Here is a 24,721-nt window from a genome sequence, read left to right on the forward strand (position 1 = left end):
TCCCAGTCAGCTCTCTCTAGTGATTGGTCTTGAGTCTGAGTCAGACTTCTGATGGCTGTCCTTGGGTGTGTGCTCATTGAGCAAAACCCCAAAGATGCTACATTCCCTAAGATCTAGGAGGGAGGCAAACGCGCTATGGGTCTGAACCCTGTCGTGCTGCTCCTGGCTGGCTCCGCAATTTTTGCATCTCTGGGTGCCGCCGCCGGTGAGTGCGCTCATTGTGAGTCTTCAGAAAGGTCTGGCGAATCCAGGTGGGCGGCAGCTTCCAGGGAGCGTCTGCCCCTCCAGGCTGGCTCTGGAGGTGGTGCAGGGGGGGGGGGGCTGGACCTGGTCCACTTGCCACAAAACTTCAAGGCCGCTTTTCAGGGCGCATCCCGCCACCATCTCCAGCATCTGGATCGGTGCTGCACTTTGCTTCCCTCCCTCCCCTCTGGGCCTTGCTCTTTCTTTTCCAACATTCTGGTTTTTAGGATGCCTGGAGCCCGGGTGTGCCTTCTAGTTTGCACTTAGAGAGATATTCAAGTACCCCTGGAGGTCTGCCTTTCAGGGGGCCACCTGTTAGCAGTGATGGAGACAGTTTCCAGCCCCTCTCCCCCACCCGTCGTCTTCCTGGAGTCAGCAGTGTGTTCTCACTGGAGTGCTCAGTATCTGGAGTTAGGGGTCTGCCTTTCTTTCTGCCAGGAGCTGATAGGGGCCTCCCAGCCTCCCACTGCTTTTCTGTTGCTGCCCCACACAGACTGAGGGAGGTTGGAAGCTGAGGACTTCTGGGCCAAGAGATTCTTCCTGTGACTTCTCTCATCTCCACCCTCAAGGTCCCCTGGCCTCCTGCTGCCTGGGCAAGGGAGGGTCTTTTCCCTCCTGCAGCCCCTTTACACTAATATGAACTCCAGTGTTCACACCAGCTCTCTCCAACCTCCTCAGCTGCTGTCTCACACACCCCACCCTGTCTTTCCTGTTGCCCTCCCCCTCCCTGCTCTCCCCTCCTGCTTGAAGTTCTCTGATCTATTTTTGGGAGGTCTGCCCCATCTCACCCCCCTCCTTTCTGCAGGTCCTTCCTCCTTCCCTGAGTCATTGCCTACAAGGAGCTGGACCCAATGCTGCTGTAGACAACACTACTGCCCCTTCCCAGGCCCAAACTTAGCTTTTTTTTTTTTTTTTTAAAGATTTTTGTCAACTGTTTTATTTATTTATTTTTGTTAACACATAGTTGTATATAATTGTGATGTTTTGATACATGTACACATTTTATAATGATCAAATCAGAATGATTAGCATATTGATCAGCTCAAATATTTATCATTTCCTTGTGATCAGATCATTCAAAATCCTCTCATTTAGCTATTTTTGCAGCATACACTATATTATTATGTAATGTAGTTATCTTGCTGTGCTATAGAATGACACAGGAGCCATTCCATCTTGAAATTTTGTACCTTTTGACCAGTGTCTCCCCTCTCTATCTACTCTCTACTGGTCCTAAGCAGCATTCTTTCTGCTTGCTCCAGTTTCTACATAAAAGTGAGATCATTTATGTGTCTGTTTTATTCTCACTAATGCCCTCAGATTTATCTATATTGTCATAAATGACACAATTTCCTGGTTTTTAGGGTCCCCCCCTTTTTAAAATAAATACAGTAGGTACTAATCTCAGGGTCTGTGTCTGCTAGGCAATTCCTATGTCCCTGAGCTCCATCCTCAGCCCTAATTTATTTTTGTTGTTGTTAAGACTGATTAGTATACTTTGTGTGTTTGCCACAGTGTATTGTGAAATGGGTGTGCTTAGTTTAATTTTTGAAATGGATGTGATACTTTTGGAAATGTGTTTGCTATGTTTCTCAGGCTGGCCTAAAACTCTTTGATTCAGGGAATGCTCCTGCCTCAGCCTCTTAAGTAGCAGGGATTACAGGCATGTACCATAGTGCCTGGTGCTTTGTCCATTTTTTGTTTTCTATATTTTTTTGGCACATGATAGGTGTACATAAGGGTGGAATGTGTTGTTACATATTCATGTAATTGTCTACTATCATTACTCAGTGTTTCCTCTTTCCATCTCTTCCTCCCTCCCCCTGATAGCTCCTCTACTCTACTCATCTCTCTTCTATTTTAATGAGACCTTCCATCCCTTTCTTTTGGTTTTCCTCTGTAATTTCCACATAAGAGAGAAACATATCATATAAGATTCTTCATTGCCATCCATTGTCCTTCAGAGCTTGGTATATGTTGTTCCAGGATCTCCTGGCTTTGAGGGTCTGGGTTGAAAAATCTGCTGAGATATGAATCTGTCTCCTCTTATATTTGATCTGATTCCTCTCTCTTGTGGCCTTTAGGATTCTATCCTTATCCTGTATGCTAGGCATTTTCATTATAATGTGCCTTGGTGTAGATCTGTTGTAATTTTGAACATTTGGTGTCCTGTAAGCCTCTTATATTTGATTTTCAAATTCATTCTTCATGTTTGTGAAATTTTCTGATATTATCTCATTGAAGAGACTGTGCATTCCTTTGTTTTGAAACTCTGTGCCTTCCTCTATCCCAATAACTCTTATATTTGGTCTTTTGATGCTATCCCATAATTCTTGGATGTTCGGCTCATGGTTCCTTACCATCTTCACTGTGTGGTTAACTTTATTTTCCAGATTGTATACTTTGTCTTCCTTCGCTGACGATCTGTCTTCCAAGTGATCCAGTCTGTTGGTGATGCTTTCTATTTTTTATTGTTTCCTTTATTATAAGGACTTCTGATAGTTGGTTTTTTTTTCAGAATCTCTATCTCTTTCTTGAAGTAACCTTTTGCTACCTATATTCGCTCCCTTATCTCTTTATTGATGTGATTAATGGATTAATGGATGCCTGTATTTGCTCCCTTATCTGTTTATTGGTGTCATCAATGGTTGCCTGTATTTTGTCTCTTGTGTCTTTGTTGGGTTGATCAATTTTTGCCTGTATTTGCTTATTTAGGTTATTATTTAATTCACAGGTTATTTTAATTATGAAAATTCTGAACTCCTTCTCTGACATATCATCAACTGTACTGTCTATAGGTTCTGTTTTTGTAGTTTTCTGGTTTGTTTGGGGCACTTTCCTCCCTTGTTTTTTCATGATGTCTATGTGGTTTCCTTACTTGCAGTGTGGATTTGAGGTACTACAGTTTCTACCCTGCCATCTACGACCGAGCAGACAGCTAACTAAAGGTTACTCGAGGAAAATTCCCAAGGCATCAGAATAAAACACAGACCCACAATTTACCTTTAAATCAAGCTCTGTGATGGCTCCTTCACCCTTTGCCTAAAGCTTCCCAAACTGGAGAGTGAGGAATCACATGAGAGGCTCGTGAGAGTGGCTGAGCACATTTTATTAGGGGGGCTCTAAATTCTTAGAAATTTCCATCCAATGAAGGTCAAGGGGGGCAGTGTTACAAGGACAGATGAGGTAATTGGATCCCTGGGGATGTGGGAAGGCACGCCCATGCATGAAGACACAGGCTTGACCCTAAAGATTGGGGAATCTGTCTGGGTTACCTAGGCAACCAGATCACAGAGTGACCCAGGATGCCTCACCAATCAGAAGAGGAGACAAATGCAGTTACATGCTAGTTTGGCCTCCACACTACCCTATAACCTTGTAGTATCTGTACAGGTTATTTGTATCTCACCTTGGTGTTGGGCTTCCAGATCCTGCCAGTATCCCAGAATGAATGCTACTGCAACTACAGGTGGTGGTAATAGCAGGAGGTAACTCAAGATAGCAGTGGAGGTGCCCCAAGATGGATCCAAATTCAGAGATGGGGTAAAAGGGTGGGCTTTACACAGGCTTTGGGATGACTGCTCCAAGATGCAGCTGCTTCTATGCCCTTTCTATTGGCCCAAGGTAGAGGCTACTGCATGGGAAGGCTATGGGGATGGCTGCAGTGTCTCAAGATGGAAGTGGGTTAGACCTGGGCTACCAGGTGGTCGTGGGATGGGGGTGGACCCAAGCTTACCCGGGGCCCTGGCTCCCACGCAGGTCAGTGACGTGTTGATGACAGTATGGACTCTGGCCTACCCTGGGCCCAAGCTCCTGTGCAGGTCATGAGGAAACTCTCTGCATAGCATCACTTGTTTAAAAGGCTGTTTTTCTCCAAAGTATCTTTTAGTACCTTTGTCAAGGATCAGATGGCTGTATCTGTGTGGGTTTGTCTCTGTGTCTTCTATTCTGTACCATTGAGATAGATAGATAGATAAACATTTTTTTTTTTATTCTTTCGACTGCCTTTTAGAACTGTTTTCTCTAGTTCTGTGAAAAACTGTCCTTGGTGTTTTGATGAGGATTGCATTGAATCTGTGTCTTGCTTTTGATTTTATGACCATTTTAGCAATATTAATTCTGCCTACTTGTGAACATGGGATGTCTCTCCATGTTCTTGTGTCTTCTTCAATTTCTTTCTTCATTGTTCTATAGTTTACATTGTAGAGGTCAAATTTTACCTTCTTGGTTTGATTTATTCCTAGGTATTTTATTTTTTGAGGCTATAATGCATGGGATTGTTTTTCTGATTTTTTTTCCTCAGGAGTTCCATTATTGGTGTATAAGAAAGCTTTCGATTTTTGTGTGTTGATCTTGTAACCTGCTATTTTGTTGGATTTGTTTATTGGTTCTAGCAGTCTTCTGGTGGAGCTTTTTGGATCTTCTAAGTATAGGATTGTTTCATTTGAAACAAATTATCATTGATAATTTGACTTCTTCTTTTCCTATTTTTATACCTTTGATTTTCTTCTCTTTCTTGTTTGCTCTGTCTAGAATTTCTAGTAGTACATTGAATCAGAGTGATGGGTGTAGACATCCTTTACTTGTTCTAGATTTTCATGGAAATGTTTTCAGTTTTCCCCCATTCACTATGATGTTGGCTTTGGATTTGTTGTATGGAGCCTTTATGATATTGAAGTCAATTCCTTTTGTGCCTACTTTCCTCATTTTCTTTATCATGAATGGGTGTCAAGTTTTGTTTAAGGCTTTCTTTGCATTTATTGAGATGAGTATGTGATTTTTGTCCTTAGTTCTACTTATGTGGTATATTGCATGTATTGATTTGTGAATACTAATCCATCTTGCATCACTTCAATAAATCCATCTTTGTTGTGATGTACAATCATCTTATTATGTTGGTGAATATAATTTGCTATTATTTTTTAAAGAATTTTTGCATCTAAGTTTATCAGAGATATTGATCCATAGTGATATTGGTTTTGGTCTGATGGTGATACTGGCTCATAGAATGAATTTGAAGTATTCATTCTCACTCTATTTTTGGAATAATTTGAGGAGCATTGGTGTGCATTCTCCTTTAACATTCTGGCAGAATTCAGCTGAGAAGCATTGTGTTCCTGGGGTTTTCTCTGTGGATGGTGTTTTAGTCAGCATTTTTGTTAGTGTAACCAAAACTTGTGACAAGAACAATTTTAGAAGAGGAAATGTTATTTGTTACTCATGATTTTAGAGATCTCAGTCCATCCATGGCCCACTCCGTTGTTCTGGGTCCTAGGTCAGGCAGAACATCATGGTGAAATGGAGGAGGAAAACAGCTCAGCACATAGAGATCAGGAAGGGAGGGGAGAGAGAGAGAGAGAGAGAGAGAGAGAGAGAGAAGAGAAGAGGAGAGGAGAGGAGAGGAGAGGAGAGGAGAGGAGAGGAGAGGAGAGGAGAGGAGAGGAGAGGAGAGGAGAGGACCAGGAATAAAATATAGGACCAAAGGATACATCTCCAGTGACCTATACCATCCATCCACACCCTGTCTGGCTACAGTTTCTTCTGAATTAATCCACTGCTTAGGTCATGCTTCTCTAATCTAATCACTTTGCCTCTAAAAACTCCCGAATTTTCTTACACATAAGGTTTTGGGGACACTTCTTATCTAAACCATAACTGATGGCTTTTTATTAATGCTTCTAACTCATAGATAGTAATTGGTCTGTGTAAGTTTTCTGTCTTCTTGATGTGATTTTGGTAAGTGATATGTGTCTAGAAGTATACCTAATTTGGGCTGGGGATATAGTTCAGCTGGTAGAGTGCTTGTCTCCTACACACAAGGCCCTGGGTACAATCTCCAGAACTATACCTTCCCCGCCCCCCTCGCTACCCCCCTAAAATAGTCAAAACCTATCAATTTCTTTCTTGTTTTCCAATGTATTGGAGTATAAGTTTTCAAAACTGATCCTAATAATCCTCTGGATTTCTGTGTTATCTGTAATGATTTCTCCTTTTTCATTTATAGTTTGATTAATTTGGGTATTCTCTCTTTTTGTTTTGATTGTTTGGCTAGGGGATTTTCAATCTTGTGTATCTTTTCAAAGAGCCAACTCTTCTTGTTATTGATCCTTTTTATTGTTGTTGTATTCTCTATTTCATCAATTTCACCTCTGATTTTAATTATTTGTTCCCTTTTACTGGTTTTGGAATTGGCTTGTTCTTGTTTTTCAAGGATCTTGAGATGCATCCTTTAATTATTTATCTGAGATCTTTTTGATTTTCTAATATAGTTACTCATAGTTATAAACTCGAGAACTGAGTTTATAGTGTTGCTGAGGTTCTGGTATGTTGTATCACTATTTTTCTTTGTCACTAAGAATTTTTAAATTTCTCCTAGCACCCATTAATCATGAAAAGTATATTGGTTAATCTCCATGTGTTTTTATAGATTCTGAAGGTGTTTTTGGTGTTTATTTTTAATTTTATTCCAACATAATTAAATAGATATAAGGAATTATATTAATTTTTTAAGTTTGGTATGGGTTGCTTTGTCACCTGATATATGGTCTGTTTGTGAGAAAGATGCATAAACAGCTGAGAAGAAAGTATATTCTACTATTGTTGGGTGGAATATTCTGTAGAAGTCTGTTAAGTCCATTTGATTTTATATATATATATATATATATATATATATATATATATATATATTGTTGTTATTGTTGTTGTTGTTGTTCAATGAGTCTTTACAAACTTAGGTTTAGATGACATACCTATTGGTGAGAGGTGTGTTGAAATCAACAAGTATTACTGTATTGGGGCCTGAGTCATGTGTGTAGTGACTATTTTGTATAATTAGGGGCACCATCTTATGGATTCTATATATTTATTATCGTTATTTTTTCTTTTTGAATTGCTCTCTTTACCACTATGAAGTGACCTTTATCTCTTCTGATTAATTTTGGCTTGAGGTCTGGGTTTTGAGTGTGAGAATATAAACTTATGCTCTTTTGTGGGGGCTCCATTGGCATGGTATATCCTTTTCCATCCTTTCACTTTCAGCCTGTGGCTGTGTTTGTGTGGTAATCCTCTTACAACAAGACGTAGTTGGGTCTTGTTTTTTAATCTATTCTGCGAGCCTGTGTTTTTTAATTGGTGAGGTGAGACCATTTACATTTGATGTTATACAGAGAGATATCTGTTAACGCCTGCCATTTTGATTTATTTCTAATGTTTAATTTGTCCTGTTTTTCATTTGCTTGACAACTCTTCAAATGAGACTTATCCATTTGTGAACATTAAAGTTGGTTTTTATATTATGCTGATATTTCTTCTGTATGAATTATTGGTTTAAGCATCTTCTATAGTACCATCTGAGTACCCATGAATTATTTTTGTTTTTTCTTACCTTGGAACATTTTTATTCCCACTTAGATTCAGAAGTAGAGCTTTGCTGTATATAGCCATCTTGGCTGACAGTTATTTTCTTTCAGAGCTTGAAGCACATCATTCAAAGCCTTCCTGGATTTTAGTGTTTGAGTTAAGAAATCAGATGTAATTCTGATAGACTTGCCTTTAAATGTGACGTGACATTTTTCCCAGAGGCTTTTACCATTTTATCCTTGCTCTGCATGTTAGGCATTTTAATTATTATGTGTTCTGTAGAGGTTCCTTTTTGATGTTGTCTGTTTGGAGTTTTCATTGTTTCCTGTACTGGATGTCCTCTCATTCTCATGTTTTGGAAATTTTTCTGTTATTTCTCTGAAGAGATTATCCACACCATTAGGCCACGTCTCATAACCCTCTTCAATTCCAAGGATTCTTAAATTTGCCTCTCAATGTTGTCCCAGAGTTTATATATCCTGGTCACATTACTTATTCTCATTATTATTGTCTGAATGTACAATGCCTGCCACTTTGACCTCAAACTCTGAGATTCTGTCTTCAGCATGGTCTACTCTACTAGAAAGACTTTCAACTGAAGATTGTATTTGACTTATTTTTTTTTTCATTTATAAGATTTCTCTTTCAATATCTCAAAGTCCTTATTGAACTTCTTCTTCTACTCTTCAGTGACTTCCTTAATTTCTTCCGTTTTTTTTTTGTGTGTGTATTGTCTAGAAATTCTTTGATTATTTTAATAATCATTCTTCCAAATTCTTATTCTGATATTTCATCCACTCAAATATCTTTAGAGTCATTTTCTGGAGAATTATGAATTTAGGTGTTGTGTTAGCTTGATTTTTTTGTAGTTCTTGTGTTCCTCTGTTGGGTTTTATGCATCTTTGGGGATGGATTTCTTTTTTGCTCATATGCGTGGGCTTTTTTTGGGCACAGCCTTCTCTTGCCACAGTGGCCTAGAGCACTCTAATTTGAGAACCCTCAGCAGGATGGTACCCACAGACTTTGTTTTCACTCTCTTTTTGCTGTATGAGTGGATGCCCAGGAGTGGGAACCAAGGGCCCCCTGAATCATTCCCATATAGCATCTGATGTTTAGTTGGATTCTTTTCTCTTCTTTGTGCTAGATATTGCTGAAGTTAGTGTGATTAATTTGTATGTGTAGCAAGATACACTATTTCTTGTTTTTTTTGTTTTTTTTTTGTTTTTTTTTTGGTACCAGGGGATTGAACCCAGGGGCACTCAGCCACTGAGACACATCCCCAGCCCTTTTTTGTATTTTATTGAGAGACAGGGTCTCTGTGGGGAGCCATTCTGACACGTGATTGGGTGACTCCCGATAAGGGCCTGAGGCACTCTGGCTGTGTCGGAGTTATCCCGACCCTTTCCTGATGAGAGAGCCCATCTGTGTGGGGGTGTGCATGACCACTGACCCTGGAGACCCAATCACTGACCCTGACCTTGGAGTACAGCCCCCCCTCAACCTTCATTGGATGGAATTCTCCCCTGAATCTCTTGTCCCCCAAATAAAAGGCTACTCCCCAGTGTGTTCGCTCTCTCTCTCTCCTGCTAGCCCAGAGTAATCCTCGCTGCCCTGCTGGGTGGCTTGAGGCGGGAACCAGGGAGGCGAGCCGTCTCGGACCTAGCAATATAAAATAAGGTACTGTCTGTGTGTTTTATTTTGATCTCTTCTAACTAACTTAATGCCAGAACCTCATTAATGAAACCACTGCGCAGGCCGCGTGGTAGAGGTCTCACTGAATTACTTTGTGCCTCACTTTTGCTGAGGCTGTCTTTGAACTTAGGATCCTCCTTCCTCAGTCTCCCAAGCTGGGATTAGAGGTGTGCCCAGCACTAAGATATGCTGTCTCTTGGATGGGTTTATTTCAGTAATAGAGTGTCTATTCTGTGAATGGTGGTATCCCTGTAGATTCCCAGAACTTCACAGAAAAAGGAAACAAAAAATCTCAACAACTGAAACAAACAATATACAGCATTAAAATCAATACATGGTGCACATGTACAACACTAATTACCACAAAAACAGGAATAGTTAGGTCAGCAATTTCCAACAACAATAACACACATATCCATGAACTAGTTCAAGAATTAAAATAAACAACAGGTATCAACTATGGTAGCCACAGAACTAATCATTGCAACAGCATGAATGTTATGAGCAGGAGTTTTATAAATTAGGTATTTTACAAAATGGTGAAAACGTTGTTCAATAAGAGAGAAGAAAATGTGATAGGATAGTAATGGAAAGTTTAGAATGTTCAAAATGTGAACAGAGGGCATATAGAAGAGATGTAGCAAGTGATGGCTGTAAAGAAGAATGAGTAAAATAAATGGGAAAAAAAGTACAGGGAGAGAGAGAACAGGAGAATATGGCTGTTAGTGAGAGAAGAGAGGAGAAAAAGAGAAACAAGAGGCATAAACAAACAAAAACAAAACAATACCTAAATAAAAAACAACCCTATCACCCCACAAGATAAGAGAAAATAACTATTGTTTAAAAATGCTAACATGAGACAAAAGGAAACAAATATGAATGGGTATATGCATTCATGAAATGATCAGCACAGCAAGACCACCAAAAAAATAGTTCTTAATGAAAAATTAGACAGGCAGTGTGATGCACAACTGTAATCCCATTGGCTTGGCAGGCTGAGGCAGTAAGTTTGTGAGTTCAAAACCAGCCTTAGCAAGTGGGGCCCTAAGCAGGACAGTGAGACCTTGTCTATACATAAAATACAAAATAGGGTTGGGGATGTGGCTCAGTGGTTGACTGCCCCTGCATTCAATCCCCAGTACCCCCCACTCTCTGCCAATAACAAAGAAAGAAAGAAACAGAAAAAATTTCTCTACTGAGGTAGTCAAACTGCTAACAAGGATGATGGTCACTGCCTTTGTCCAACTGTCCTACTTTCCATTTCTTTTTCAGCTGTATGAAGAGAGAGACCAAGCTCTGGGAGTTGTTATCCCCTTCCTCTTTTTCTATTGCTCACAAAATTGCCAGGAGGAGTGGTCTAAAACTGAAGCTCCTTGAAATAGCTCTCAGCTTCTTCCCAGTATAAGGGGCGATGGAATGGGAAGGACTGTTTACTGGAGTTTTCTCTCACAGACCAGACTGATGCACTCCCAGGGTGAGGCTGCTACAGAGTTCCAACTGGGGAGATCTGGTGGCTGTGGCTTGGGTCTGTTTAGTCCTTAGGAACTTGGTTGGATGGTATCTGCTCTGGAGAGATTAGATCAGCACACTTCTATGGTCAGGAAGATGCAGATCTCTGCTGGGAGTCTGGATCTCTGGAGACTCCCAAGACCTCTACTTGTGGGGCAGGAGAGCCAACCGTGCACAGGTGTCACACACTCAGCTGCCCACAAATATGGCCTTCCCAGGGTTAGTCCCTGAGTGTGCTCATGCCCTCCTGTTCAGATTTCCAACCCTTTTCAGGGAGGTCATGTGAGCCATCAGACTTAATGGGACAGTGAGTTGCCCTTTCTCTGACTTTATTCCCCCTGAGCAAAGTACTTTCTATGCTTGTTTCACTAATTGTTCTAGGCGCAATCTAGTCCACACTATAGGCGCTTTTCTGGACCTTATGGTGATATTGTTAGGATCTCTTGGGCTCTGGCAGCAGCAAGCTGAAGCATGACCTCCACAAAATGATTGCCACCTCAGCAGTCAGCTTGCCAGTTGAGAAACACAGAGCTCTTTTCAAATACCCATCCACCTTGCAAACCTCTGGATCAGCTGAATACATAAGCTTTTCTGATCTCCATATTTTTCTGTGCCAAATGTGCTTTTCTCTGTGTTTTTGTCATCCCTCTCCTCTGTGGTGAACTAGCGCCACCCAACAACCAGCTTAGTTTCAATGTATGTCTCCTACTATGTTTAATGCACTTGAATTTCTAAGCCTCTAAGAGCCTCTGACTGTCCATTGAATTTCAGTGAATTTCCTCTTTCACCCACCTCACCTGAGAAGCAGTACTACTACTGTTTGAATCCCAAACCACAGAGCAACTGGAAATGCAGAACAGCCTCTAATACACCATGTTGAATGTCTCTTCTTTGGCCATTTTTATGTTGGGTTATTTAGTTTGTTATTGGGAAGTTTGACTTCCTTGTATATTTTGGATAGTCACCCCTTGTCTGAAGTATGATTTGTAAATACTCTCCCAATGTGTGAGTTATCTCTTCACCCTCGTTTTCCGTGCTCTGAAAAATAATTTTAGTTGAAAGCTATCCAATTGTTCTATTTTTGCTCTGGTGGCCTGTGCTTTGAGGATCGCAGCTGAGAAAGTTCTGTCCTGACCCATGTCAGGGACTTTGCTCCTGTGTTTTCTTCTGTCAATTTCATAGTTTCAAGTAGGATTTTTTTTGGAAGGTTTGTTGCTCTTCTGCTCAGGTTGGTCTTGAACGTATGTGCTCTTCTTGCATCAATCTCTCGGGTAACTGGAACTATGGGCCAGCTCTATCACCCACTGCTTCAGGTCTTACATTTAAATCTTCAATGCATTTTGAGTTTTATTCTTATATAAGGGTTGACATAAGGGTCTATTCCCATTCTTATGTTTGTGAATATCTTGTTTTCTCAACAGTTTTTTTTTTTTTTGAGATACCCATCTCCCATATTGTATACTCGGCACCTTTGTCAAAAATCCATGCACTATACATGTGTGAGTTTATTTCTGAGTTCTCTTCTATTGGTCATAGCATTTGTTTTTATGCTGATACCATGCTGTTTTATTTACTGAAGTTTTGTAATCTATGCTGAAATCTGACATTGTCCTTTTTGGTCTATATTGCATTGTTTTTTGGGGGGTCTCTTTTAGTCAGCTATTTTTTTTGCTGCTGTGAACAAAAGACCTGCAGAACAATTTTAGAAGAGGAAAGATTCATTTTGAGCTCATGGTTTCAGAGGTCTCCTCCATAGATCGCTGGCTCCATTCCACCAGGCCCGAGGAAAGGCAGGATATCATGGCAGCTGACTGAGGTAAAGGAAAGCAGCTCACGACACGGTACCAGGTAGCAGAGAGAGTGAGCTCCACCCAACAAGGACAAATGTTCCCAATGACCCACCTCCACCAGTGGCACTCTACCTGCCTCAGTTACCACCCTGTTAACACCTTCTGGGAATTGATACACTGATTATGTTAAGACTCTCATAACCCAATCATCTCACCTCTTAACTTTCTTGCATTATCTCACATATGAGCTTTGGGAGTCACCTCCTATCTAAACCATAACTGGGTCTTTTATGGTTCCCTGTGAATTTCAGAAAAAAAATTTCCCATTTCTATGTAGAATGAAATTAGAATTTTGGGAAACCTAACTGTTTTTGCTCTTTCATTTTCTTTTTTTCATTTTTGTGGTGCTGGGATTAAACCCATGACCTCAAGCATGCCAGGCAAGTGCTCTGCCACTGAGCTACACTCCCAGCCTGATGACCCTAAGTTTCTGGTGGAGCCTTCTGTCCTTGGGTCTTCTCTTCATCCCCACTGCTCCGAGTCCCCTGAAAATCTTGGTGCTGACATTTGCCTTAAGCACAGTGCAGGGCACCTTGACCTCCCTGCTCTTCTCAGCCCTGCATCCTCTTTCTCCCTATAGTGTAGGCATCTCCTTCTTGATGGACCTTTGCCTGCTTTCATCTAAACCCTCACCCTTTCAAGGCCTCCATACTCCACCCTACTCTCTTTCCCTGGCCCCTCTGTATCTCTCCATTGTGGGACCTTTTCCTGCACACACTGCCTGCCTAGCTACCCTGGGCCCTCACCAACTTCCATCTGTCACAAGCCCCCTCTGGTGGGAACTTTGCAATCACTACAGCCACTCTCATCTGCCTTCATCCAAAACAACACCCCTGTCCTCACCCTAACCCAAGTTCTCCTAGGGTCACCTGTATGCCATGTTCACCCTGCATACTCCAGGTCATTCCTTGCCCAGACCACTAATCTCTTTGCCCTTCTTATCTCCCCTTCCCATCATACCAGAAGAAGGCTCTTGGTCCACCTACCTCTTGACCTTCCCCCTTCTTCTGGTTCCTTTATTTCAGAGGACTTTGGCTCCCTTCACTATGTAAACAAAATCTGTGTTTTGCTACTCAGTTGCTCCTGCTGTTCCCTTACTCTGTCCTCTCCCAGCACCAGCTTCCTCCTGGAGTGTTTTCATTTGGTTATTGGTTTCTTTGTTCTGGTCATTGAACCCAGGACCTCAACCATGCCCTCCCCCACTGAGCAACCCCTCAACTCCCCCGTAATGGTCTTCTAACCTGATGCTTTTTTGGGGTGTGACCAGCTCCCACCACCCCCTCCCACTCTGAAAGGCCTCCCCCAGGTTGTGCAACTTGTCCACCTGCCTTGATTCTCTCTTTTCAGGCCTACACCTCTTTCTTCTCTCTGATTCTACATTAATCTGTAGTACACTGCCCCGATTTCTGTTTGGTGTTTAACTGTGGTAAAATAGACATAATGTACAGTTTAAAACTTGAACCATTTTAAGTGTGCAATTCAGTGGCATTTAGTGTGTTCACATTTTTGTGGAAACTGAAACTTTGTACCCATTAAACAGTAAGCATCCATCCTCCCCACCCCAGTCCCTGTCTTCTTTCTGCAGCATTCTACATTCTGTCTCTGTGAATTTGGCTCCCTAAGTGCCTCATACAAGTGCAATCATTCAGAGTTTGTCCTTTCATGACTGGCTTCTTCACTTAGCATAATGTCCTCATGATCATACATGGTGTAGCAATTGTCAGAATGTCCTTTGTTTTTAATGCTGAATAATATCGATTCTGCATAAAAGCCATATTTTGATTAGATGCTCCTCAGTTGATAGATACTGGGGTTACTTCTATCTTTTGGCTTTTGGAAACAATGCTGCTATATATTTGCACCTACAAATATCTCTGCACTTACCTGCCTTCACTACTTTTGTGTTTATATCCAGAAATAGAATTACTGGATCATTTAGAATGTATCCTTTGAGCATTTGGAGGAACCACCATCCAATTTTCATAACAGCTGCTCCATTGTATATATAGGAAGCAGTGCACCCGTGCTGCAGTTTTCTATGTACTTAGGAACTTGTTTGTTCTGCATTCTTTTTTTCTAAACAGTAGCCATCCTCATGGGTCCAAAGAGTAATGTTATTGTGCTTTTATTTTTATTTACCTAATGACTGCTAATGTTGAGCATCTCTTCATGTGCTCATTGGCTATTTGTATAACTCCTTAGGGAACTGGCCTTTGCCAGTTCTGAATAGGTTGAAAGATTTTATATGGTTGAGTTGTTGAGGTTGTTTTTTGTTTGCTTGTATGTGGAGCTGGGATCAATCTCAGACATTGCACATGGCTAGTCAAGTGCCCCACAACTGAGCTAATCTAAGCCCGGGAGTTCTTCAAATGTTCTGAATGTTCATCTCTTATTAGATATGTGACTTGCAAATATCTTTTCCCATCCTGCAGGTCATCATTTCTGTGGATATCCTTTGCTATATTGAAGTTTCTATGATTTTAATTTGGATGAGTCCAATTTATTAATTATTTTTCTATAGTGTCTGTGATTTTTGTGTCATATCATTGAAAATGTGGTCAAATCCTTTGTTGTGAAGATTATTGCAAACACATTTTCCATTATGTGTGTGTATGCGTGTGTATATGAATGTATATATATATATATATATATATATATATATTTATTTATGAAATGTATGTGTGTGTGTGTGTGTATGTGTATGTATATATATGAAAGTGAGAGATGAACCCAGGATCCCTTACATGCCAGTACCCCCAGGACTTTTCAATATCTTATTTTGAGACAAGTTCTCACTAAGTTGCCAGTTTGGCCTGGAACTAGCATTCATCTGCCTCAGTTTCCTGAGTGGCTAGGATTATAGGCATGCATCACCACGTCCAGCTGCCAATGTGTTTTCTTCTAAGACTATTTGGTTTTATAGTTTACTTTTTGTTTTGAGTTTGTGTGTGTGTATGTGTGTGTACACACACACACTCTTAAGTATTGAACCCAGGCACTTGCACATTGTAGACAAGCACTCTATCATTGAGCTACATCCCCAGTTCTGAGTAAATATCTGTATGTGAGTAAGTAAATTGTACAACTTTGTTGTTTGCATTTGGAAATCCATTTTTTCTAGCACCATCTATTGAAAAGATGTATCAGGTCTTTGGAAACCGAGTCCTGTGGAGTCCCAGGAGATGCTAGCAGGATCTCTCAATCTGGAGCTGCAAGATGCTGATTAGGACCCAGCCCACAGCTTTACATTCCTTTAGGGTACAACAGCACTCAACACTTTTGGAGGTACAACCCTCCCTCCCACTGCCATTCCTGCCCGCCCCACCTTATCTGTGAGAAGTCTGTGCAGAGGCAGCACACCCCTCTGGGCCCCTGCCCTGCCTGGGCTGAATACCAGTGGTCATGGGTCCTCCTTCCCTCCTGGGCCATCCCTGCCACCCTCTCCATTATTTTTTCTTTTCTTTTCTTTTTCTTTCTTTCTTTCTTTCTTTCTTTCTTTCTTTTTCTTTCTTTCTTTCTTTCCTTCCTTCCTTCCTTCCTTCCTTCCTTCCTTCTTTCTCTTTCTTTCTTTCTCTTTCTTTCTTTCTTTCTTTCTTCTCTCTCTCTTTTTCTCTCTCTCTTTCTTTCTCTCTCTCTCTCTCTTTCTCTCTCTCTTTCTTTCTTTCCTTCCTTCTTTCTCTTTCTTTCTTTCTTTCTTTCTTTCTTTCTTTCTTTCTTTCTTTCTTTCTTTCCTTCCTTCCTTCTTTCTCTTTCTCTTTCTTTCTTTTTCTTTCTTTCTTCCTTCCTTCCTTCCTTCCTTCCTTCCTTCCTTCCTTTCTTTCTTTCTTTCTTTCTTTCTTTCTTTCCTTCCTTCCTTCCTTCCTTCCTTCCTTCCTTCCTTCCTTCCTTCCTTCCTTCCTTCTTTCTCTCTCTTTCTCTCTCTCTCTCTCTCTCTCTCTCTTTCTTTTCTTTTCTTTTTCTACCACGGATTGAACTCAGGGGCATTCCACCACTGAGCCATGTCCTCAGACTTTTTTGTGTGTTTTAATTAGAGACAGGATTTCATTGTGTTGCTTAGTGCCTCACTTTTGCTGAGGCTGTTTTTTAACTTTTGATCCTCCTGCCTCACCCTCCCAAGCTGTTGGAGTTACAGTTGTGTGTCACAGCACCCCTCTCATTTCAAACACTCCCTATACCCTAAACAAGTCTGTGGCCTTTTCTTGGGCCCTGGCCTACATGCTGCCCCTCTCCATTTCCTCTTTCTTTGTTCCTCACTTCCCCTCTCTTTCCTCTCTACTTTCCTGTCTTCATTGCGTTGGAAATCTATCTTCTGTCCCTTTGTCTGTGTGTTTGCTGCCTCCTCAGGTGCTCAGGACAGCAGAGCCTTTGTGGTGAGCATTGGTGAGCACTTGTTCACAGGTAGAAGGGTCATCAGCTGTTTCCTCTTGCACAGGGACCCACAGTCTTCACTATAACCTCACAGTGAGGTCCCAAGGTGGATCAGTGCAATCAAGGTTTTTTGCTGATTGTTATTGGGACCATCAGCTCTTCCTTCACTATGATAGTCATGATAAAGAAAGTGCAAAGCCCCAGGATCTATGGGCAGAAAAACCTTTGGGAACTGAGAGCTGGGACACAGAGATCTGGGAGTTGATAGAGCACGGCAAGAATCTAAAAGCAACCCTGGCAGAAATCAATGCCCAGCAGGAGAAGAAAGGAGGTGAGTGTGGGTGGGAGCAAGGGTGACATGAGCTTTCTCCTGGGAGACTGGTGGCAAAGAGCAGGGTCCTGTCTCTTTTCACTGCAGTTGACTGGGGAGGGCAAGAAATGGGCTCCATGCAGCTCAGCACATGGGATATTGAGGAGAATTACTTTGGGGGTCTTCTGTGGGCTGGAGTTTCTACTTGGTGGGTAGGGAGGCATAAGGGCCAGGGGATGGAGAAGTGACTGGTGGGTGGGGGCAGGGTCTCATTCCCTCCAGGAGACTTGGGGTTGCAAGATTGAAGAGGACAACCACACCAGGGGCTTCTGGGATTTCTACTATGATGGGGAGCCCTTCCTCTCCTACCACCCAGAGACACACAGCTGGAAAGTGGAACCATCTTCAGCTCAGATCTTGGCAATGGAAGTCAAGAATTCCTGGGATGCAGATGGCACTCAAAGCAAGGATTACAAGGCCCACGTGCAGGGAGAGCATTGTGGAAGACTCAGGAGATATCAAGTCTCCTGGAAGGGCTCCTCTCTCTCCTTTGGATCCTCTGCCCAGGGGAACTTGTGTGAGCTTTTGTGTGTGTCTGTTGTGGTTTTCCTGTTCTGTTACACCACTAGATAGAGGCAGGAGGTTATATGTGCCCTAACACTAGTAAGCCCCACTTGCCTAAGTGCCGGTCAGCTTGCTAATATAGAGAGCTCCAACCTGGCTCCACAACCCTGGACCTCCCCAAAATGCCCTTCAGGACCTCAAAAACCAGGAGTCCCTGAAATAGCCTCTCCTCAACTTCAATATGTGGAAGTGAGAATGTGAGGCCACAAGCCAGAGGCCCATGTTCCTGCTAGTTAGAGGACTCAAGCCCCAGGCTGAGAACAGACTTTCCAGGGTCTGGGCTCAATGAGGACTTTGACAATAGTCAGAATAGTGGAGAAGACCAGCCCTGTTCCATCCCTTAGAGGGGAGCGACTTTGGTCACATGCCTGACTAACTTTGCCCTTTCTTCTCTAGTGTCCCCAGCAGTAAATGTGACCTGTGCTGAGGCCCTGGAGGACACCATCAACATGACATGTTGGGCTTTTGGCTTCTATCCCCAGAATATCTCTGTGACCTGGCTTCAGGATGGGGAACCACGGAGCCAGGGCACCCAGCAGTCTTGGGGTGTTTTTCCCTATGTGAATGGGACCTACCAGACCTGGGTGTCCATTAGGATTCCCCAAGGACAAGAGCAGAGGTTCTGCTGCTATGTGGGATACAGAGTGAACAACAGCACTGGCCTTGTGTCCTGTGGTGAGCCTGGGCATTCCTGCTGGAGTTTCCAACCAGGTGAGTCAGTGACCCTGGGTGGTGAGAGGGGAGAAGCCTTGAGACTGGGGTACCCAGAGTCAACAATCCTGCTTTCAGGGACTGCACTGCTGCTGGAGAGCCAATGGCCACCTTTGTGGTGGTATGCACTGTTACTGCTGGGATTATTTTCTTGTATTCCTTCCTGCAAGAAGAGGAGGACATCAGCTGAAGAGGGTTCAGGTGAGAAAATCATTCAGTGGCTGAAGATGGCAGGGCCTGTCTGGGATGTAGGGCCCCTCATGCCTCCTGCTGTTCAGAGAGCCGTGGAGTTGAGCAGCCTTTGGAAGAGAGGATGGAGGTCTGTGTATCTGTGAGGGGATGGAAGCCAAGCCTCCAGCTACCCCCCTTAGTGCTGCCCAAAGCCAGGGCCGTCAACTCCTTCACTGTCCAGCGGTAGCCTCTTCTGGCTGCAGGGTGAGGAGTGAGCAGCTGTGGTGCCATGGCTCCTGCTCTGTCCTTGTCTCTCTCTCAGGCCCTGCTGGCTTGTCCATGGGGCTGTGTTGGGAATGGTGGGCTGATTGGTGTGGGCTAGATTATCATGGCCTCCTGGGGACACAGAATAAATGAGTCATGATCTTTGGGTGCTTAGAAATAGGAGAAGAATCCCATGAGAGGTGATCTCTGGTCTCTTCCTGTCTGCCTTGCTCTCTGCCAGCCTCTCCAGGTGTCACCAGCAAACAAGAAAAAGACTGACATTGCCAGAGTCCCACCAGTGCAGGCCCTGGGAGGCCCGTATACAGCAGGCCCGTGGCTCTGCAGCACAGGCGCCTCCTTTGTTCTGTGGGCAGCACCTCTGCCCTCCTGTCAGGAGCTGCCTCCTCAATATGTCCTCTGGGTCACTCAGGCCTCCCAGTCCCCACCACACAGCTCTTCCTCCTAGTGGCCTTGCAGTTGACATGGACAGGAGAATAGCTGATGACCGTGACCATCTGGAGAAAGAGACCAGTCCATTTGGGGGCAGCTGTGGTTATTCATTTTCTCTGATGTCAGGAATTTTCCCAGGTAGCCCCTAGGGGTGTTGGTCCCCACAGGCTAGGGCAGACTGCCCCACAGCAGGGTCCCTCCAGGTGACTCCACTAGTAGGCCAGGCAACTGTGCACTCTCTGCTGCTCTCACCTGTGGCCTCTCCAGCAGGGGGAGCAAGGGGAATGTTAGTTCTACTTTCCTCTGGTCAGAAATGTTTGCTTGGAATATCACTAGGGCTGTGCCCAAGAAAAGAGTGGGAAAGGCCTGCTGTTTATTTGTGCAAATTTCTACTTTAAATGTTGACTCTCGGGATGTTCCCAGTTTCAGCTCTATGATGTGAATAGCAGTTCTCCAGTGCCCGTGTGGTAATGTGCAGTAATGTGACACTTGGAGATCACTCTATAGGAGAGCCCCAGGTGGGAGACCTGGAGTATGGCCATGGCAATCCCAGGGTGCAGAGGGCAGGCCAACAATCCACACTGCTGGATCTCAGGAAACCTGCTAATCTGCTTTGGGAAGAAGACCCATGGGACCTGTTAGGGTTGTGGCCTATGTGAGTCCTTGATGGAGTGGAGGTATTGAGTCCAGGGAAGCCTCAGGAAAAAGGAAGACCACACCAGTAGGAGGAAGCAAAAGTGCAGATTGAGCGCCTGGGCAGGTGCAGAGGGTCAGTGATCCTGAGTGTCCTCTGCATGGGCTGTTGTAGGCAGGGGAGCAGCAGATCATGTGGCACATGTGTTTGTCCAGGCTGGGTCTGTGTGCTGGTGCCCCTGGGCTTCCTGGTGGACTTTCCAGTTAGGAGCTGCTGGCTCAGGGAGAGAGGGATGCTGAGCTGCAGATGGGGCAGGCCCTGTTGGGTCAGCACCTGCCTCTGCAGGGGAGGAGGCCTGGGAACTAAGGGGGAGAAAGGTTGTGTGTGAGCCTGGTGCCCAGTGTGGTGGGAGCAGGAGCCGCTCTCTCTGGGAGGCCACTACTGTCTCTGGAGGAGGGGGCACTGGGCTTCATTTCCTTGTCTTGACCTGGAATCCTGCAGCCCTTTCACTCCCTTCTGTGGTGGAAACAGAGACAGGTGACGCTGCTGATGGAGATGCAGAGGAGCCTGATGAGGGCAGGAAAATGGGATGGAGGGAGAAAAAGTCAGGGCATTACTTCCCTCAGAGAAGGGGGCCAAATCTGATTTGAACTGAGGAGACAGAGATCCCAATGGCATAGAGCAACATTCTACGACCAATTGAACACTGACTCGTTTCCCTCCTTCCCCAGAACTCGTGAGCTTAAAAGTCCTGGATCAGCAGCAGAGGGCACCAAGTGACCACACTGGATCCACACAGCTGGGGTGTCAGCCTCTGCTGAGAGCTCCTGAGGCTTCGTAGGAAGTACAGAGGGGGCAGCCCTGCACTGACCAGCACTTTCCCTCTTGGTGCCTTGGTTACCTCATCTCTACCATGTGGAACCACATGTTTACCAACTGTTGGCGCTGGGGAACATATGTGAGGGGCTTACTACAGCCCAGTACAGTTCTACTGTACTAGGTAGCCTCAATATTTTATTATGTTTTCACATCTAATTTATATAAATTATGATATTTTAACAAGTGAGATTTATTTGTAGTTGTCCTTATTCTGTCTCCTCCCAAGAAACTTCAAATACTGGCTTTCTTGACTGTTGAGGGCCCTTCAAGCCCTCTGTGACACTCTGTCTTACCTCCTATCTGGATAGGTTTGCACTCCACATTTTTAAATGCTATTAAATATGACATATATCTGGTCTGTGCTTTCCTTTATCTTCTGGGAAGGGACAGCATGAAAGGGTCTGTGAAAATTACATGTTTGTCTCCATGTTTGACACGGAGTTCCTAAACCTACCCTGTGGTACTCCCACAGTTGCCAATTAGAAAAAGCCACCTCAGCAACAGGCATGGTCTCCAGGGTGGTTTCTGTGGGTGCTTTGTGATAGGGAGACCAAGCAGAAGTCGCTAGAACTACCTCCTCCTAGGCAAATAATACTGCACTCCTGGATGGATGGCAGAGATTAATGACTTAAAAATTACCCCATTCAGCCCAGCTGTTTGGCCTGTGCAGAAAGTGGAGGACCATGGTGATTGCTGTAAACTTATCTGGGTGGTGACTCCAATTGTAACTGCTATATTAGACGAAGTTTTATTGTTCGAGCAAAGTAACACGCACCCTGGTACCTGATGTGCTGCGCAACATGTATTTTATTCCATTACTGTTCAAGAGGTCCACCAGCTCTGAAGACCAGAAATAAGTGATCAGTGTTTTAATTTTCTTTACAGTGGAAAATATACATATATTTAGAATTGTCAGGTTGCTACAGTTTAGATGATCCTAATTTTATTCGTAGTATCTAAAGCATCATATTCATGAACCGGGTGAACATATGTCTTTTTCCCCCCTCAGGCCTGGTCAGGATATTGACCTTGTCTAGGTCAATGTCATAGAGCTTCTTCAGAGATGTATAATCTGGTCCTTCTGCCCCCCACCCCATTTGTTGTTGTTGCTGTTGGTTGGTTGGTGGTTCTTGTTTTTGGATAGCAGAGATTAATGCCACCTGGAGGGACTTAAAAATATACATATATTTTTGGAGGAGTTGGAACTGAACTCAAGGACCATCTATATGCTTGGGAAGTGCTCTAGTGCTGAGCTATGTCCCAGACCTTTTTATTTTATTTTGAGACAGGGTCTAAGTAGCCCTGGCTGCTCTCAAATTTGTGATCTTGCTTCCTCAGCCTTCCGAGTGTCTGGGATTACTAGTGTGTGCCCACATGTATGACGCTTTTTGGCCTTGACATCCACAATGAGCACAAGTGTGTTATCGATCTTTTCAGTTTTCCTCATGGCAGACTCAGTGGTCAGAGGGAGTTTGATGATGGCATCATGGTCCAACTAAGTTCTCTGAGGCAATCTTCTCAGGACTTGGGGGCTGCATCCTGAGTGTCAGACGGTGTTCTTTGCTCCCCCCCCATAAGGTAGGTGTGACTGGTTAATCTTATTCTTCCTCTACTTTTTTTTTTTTGGTATGAGGAATGAACCTGAGTCCTCATTCATGGTGATGGTGACATGGAATTACACAACTTCTGGATTGTGTGCACGCGCGCCTTTCCACACAGCCTTCTTGGTGGTCCTTGCCTTGGCTTAGGCTATGATAGGGGAGGAGTTTCCTTCTTTCTTTTCAGCACCGCCTTGGTGAAAAGGACACACACCATGTCTTGCTCCAGGGTATACCAAATCCTCAGCCAGTTTCTTTTCTTTTCTTCTTCTTTTTTTTTAACAATACCTTTATTTTATTTTCTATTTTTTTATGTGGTATTGAGGATAGAACCCAGGGCCTTGCATGTGCTAGGTGAGTGTGCTACCACTGAGCCACAACCCCAGCCTGCCTCGGCCAGTTTCAAAATTTAAATCCTAATGGTCTTGATTGCCTTTCTCTCCTTGAAGACACCACATTTGTCCATTACAGTGATGATGTTATTTCTAAGGATTGGACCCAGTGAATGTGAAGTACAACTACATTGAAAGTTTCAGCAGAGATTTTCATGTTGGAAGGTGATAATACAACTGATAAAAACCTGGGGCCTTCTACCTCAGTGACATTGGGAGAGCCCAATGCTGAGAGACATGTCCAGAGTGCCTCCTGAAGTGAAGGAGAAGGTGTTGCATCTGGCCCCTCCTATGACCAATAAGTAGGCACAAAGCCCAGTGGGCCTCTTTAGATTTTGGAGGCAGCATATTCATCATTTGGCAGTGCTACTCTGGGCCATTTATGGAGTGACCTGAAAAGCTCATGTTTCTGAGTGGGGCCCAGAACAAGGGAAGACTGTGACAGTGTAGGCTGCTGTGGAAGTAGCATGGACAGCTGCTATTTGGAGCCTCTGGAAGCTCCCATAGGTGAATTGAAGCATAGGCTCCAGATTATTTGGAGCAAAGCCCTCCATCTCCCACAGATAAGTACTCTCCATCAGAGCTTCCCAGCATGAATTGTGTGCTCTCTCAACCACCAAGTCATAAAGTTATGCATTCATACTAGCACTCCATCATCAAATGCTAGTGGTGTGCATGTGCTCAGACCAAGCAGGTCCTCAAGGTCAGTTACATGTAGAAGTGGCCCCAGATACAGTCTTCATTATTGTTTGTCCCAGCCTTAAATTTGAGACTCATTTCCTGATGACCAGTTGAAAGCATAAGTGAAATCTGTCTGGTTTACAGATGTTTCTGCATGATATGCAGGTAACCATGCAAAAGTGGATGGCTGCCATCCTACAGTCCCTTCTTGGGACATCCTGGAATGATACTGCTGAAGGGAAATCTCCAGTGGGCAGAACTTGAAGCAATGAAACTGGTTGTTTGCTTTTTGGAGGGAGTGATTGATGAGCATATATGTAATACATATCAGTCCATGAGATGTAGCCAACAGATTAGTTGGATAGGTAAAGGCTTGGAAGGAACATTGTAGTAATTCCTGGACAAGGGAATCTGGGGGAAACGGCTGAATTCACATGGAAGACTATAATCATCAGGAGGATAGGGTGAATTATTTTGCAGATACCAGCCAGCCTCTTTCCCCAGTCGTTCTTGCCATTGCCCAGTGGGTTTGTGCAAAATGTGGCCATTGTGCCATGGGTGAAAGTTATGCATGAGCTTAGTAATGTGGACTTCCACTCACCAAGGACCATGTGGCTATGTCCAATCTGCCAGCAGCAGTTACAATCCTGAGATCCCAAAATGACACCAGTTATCACTAGTTCTCTGGTGGCAATTGGATTATGCTGGACATTTACTGTGTTAGAAGGATCAGTGTTTCTTCTTATGAGAACATAGACAGTTGGTTCGTGTATGGATTTGCCCTTCCTATATGCAATATGTTTGGCAAAATGACCATCAATATTCAAGTCATTATATATTGACATATTACAGAATGCCCTCTCCACCACCATGGTGTTCTACACAGCATTGCTACGTATCAAGGAACTCAATTCACAGCCCGAAAATTGAGACAACGTTTCAATGTTCCTGGAAGTCACACATCTTAAACATGCTCTCTACCATCC

General features: G+C 43.5%; 1 protein-coding gene across 1 annotated transcript; it reads left to right on the top strand.

The window, feature by feature from the left end:
* Positions 1-135: 135 nt before the first annotated feature.
* LOC308649374 (MHC class I polypeptide-related sequence B-like) lies at positions 136-19,084 on the top strand (the record flags this gene model as incomplete). The annotated part of the gene is made up of 6 exons (XM_081294969.1): positions 136-205; positions 17,086-17,352; positions 17,597-17,908; positions 18,352-18,630; positions 18,745-18,867; positions 19,038-19,084. The coding sequence occupies 6 exons, from the start codon at positions 136-138 to the stop codon at positions 19,082-19,084; spliced, it is 1,098 nt and encodes a 365-aa protein (XP_081151095.1).
* Between the last annotated feature and the right edge of the window lie 5,637 nt (positions 19,085-24,721).

This window comes from Spermophilus citellus (assembly GCF_964194105.1).
Source record: "Spermophilus citellus genome assembly, chromosome: 5".
NCBI lineage: Eukaryota > Metazoa > Chordata > Mammalia > Rodentia > Sciuridae > Spermophilus > Spermophilus citellus.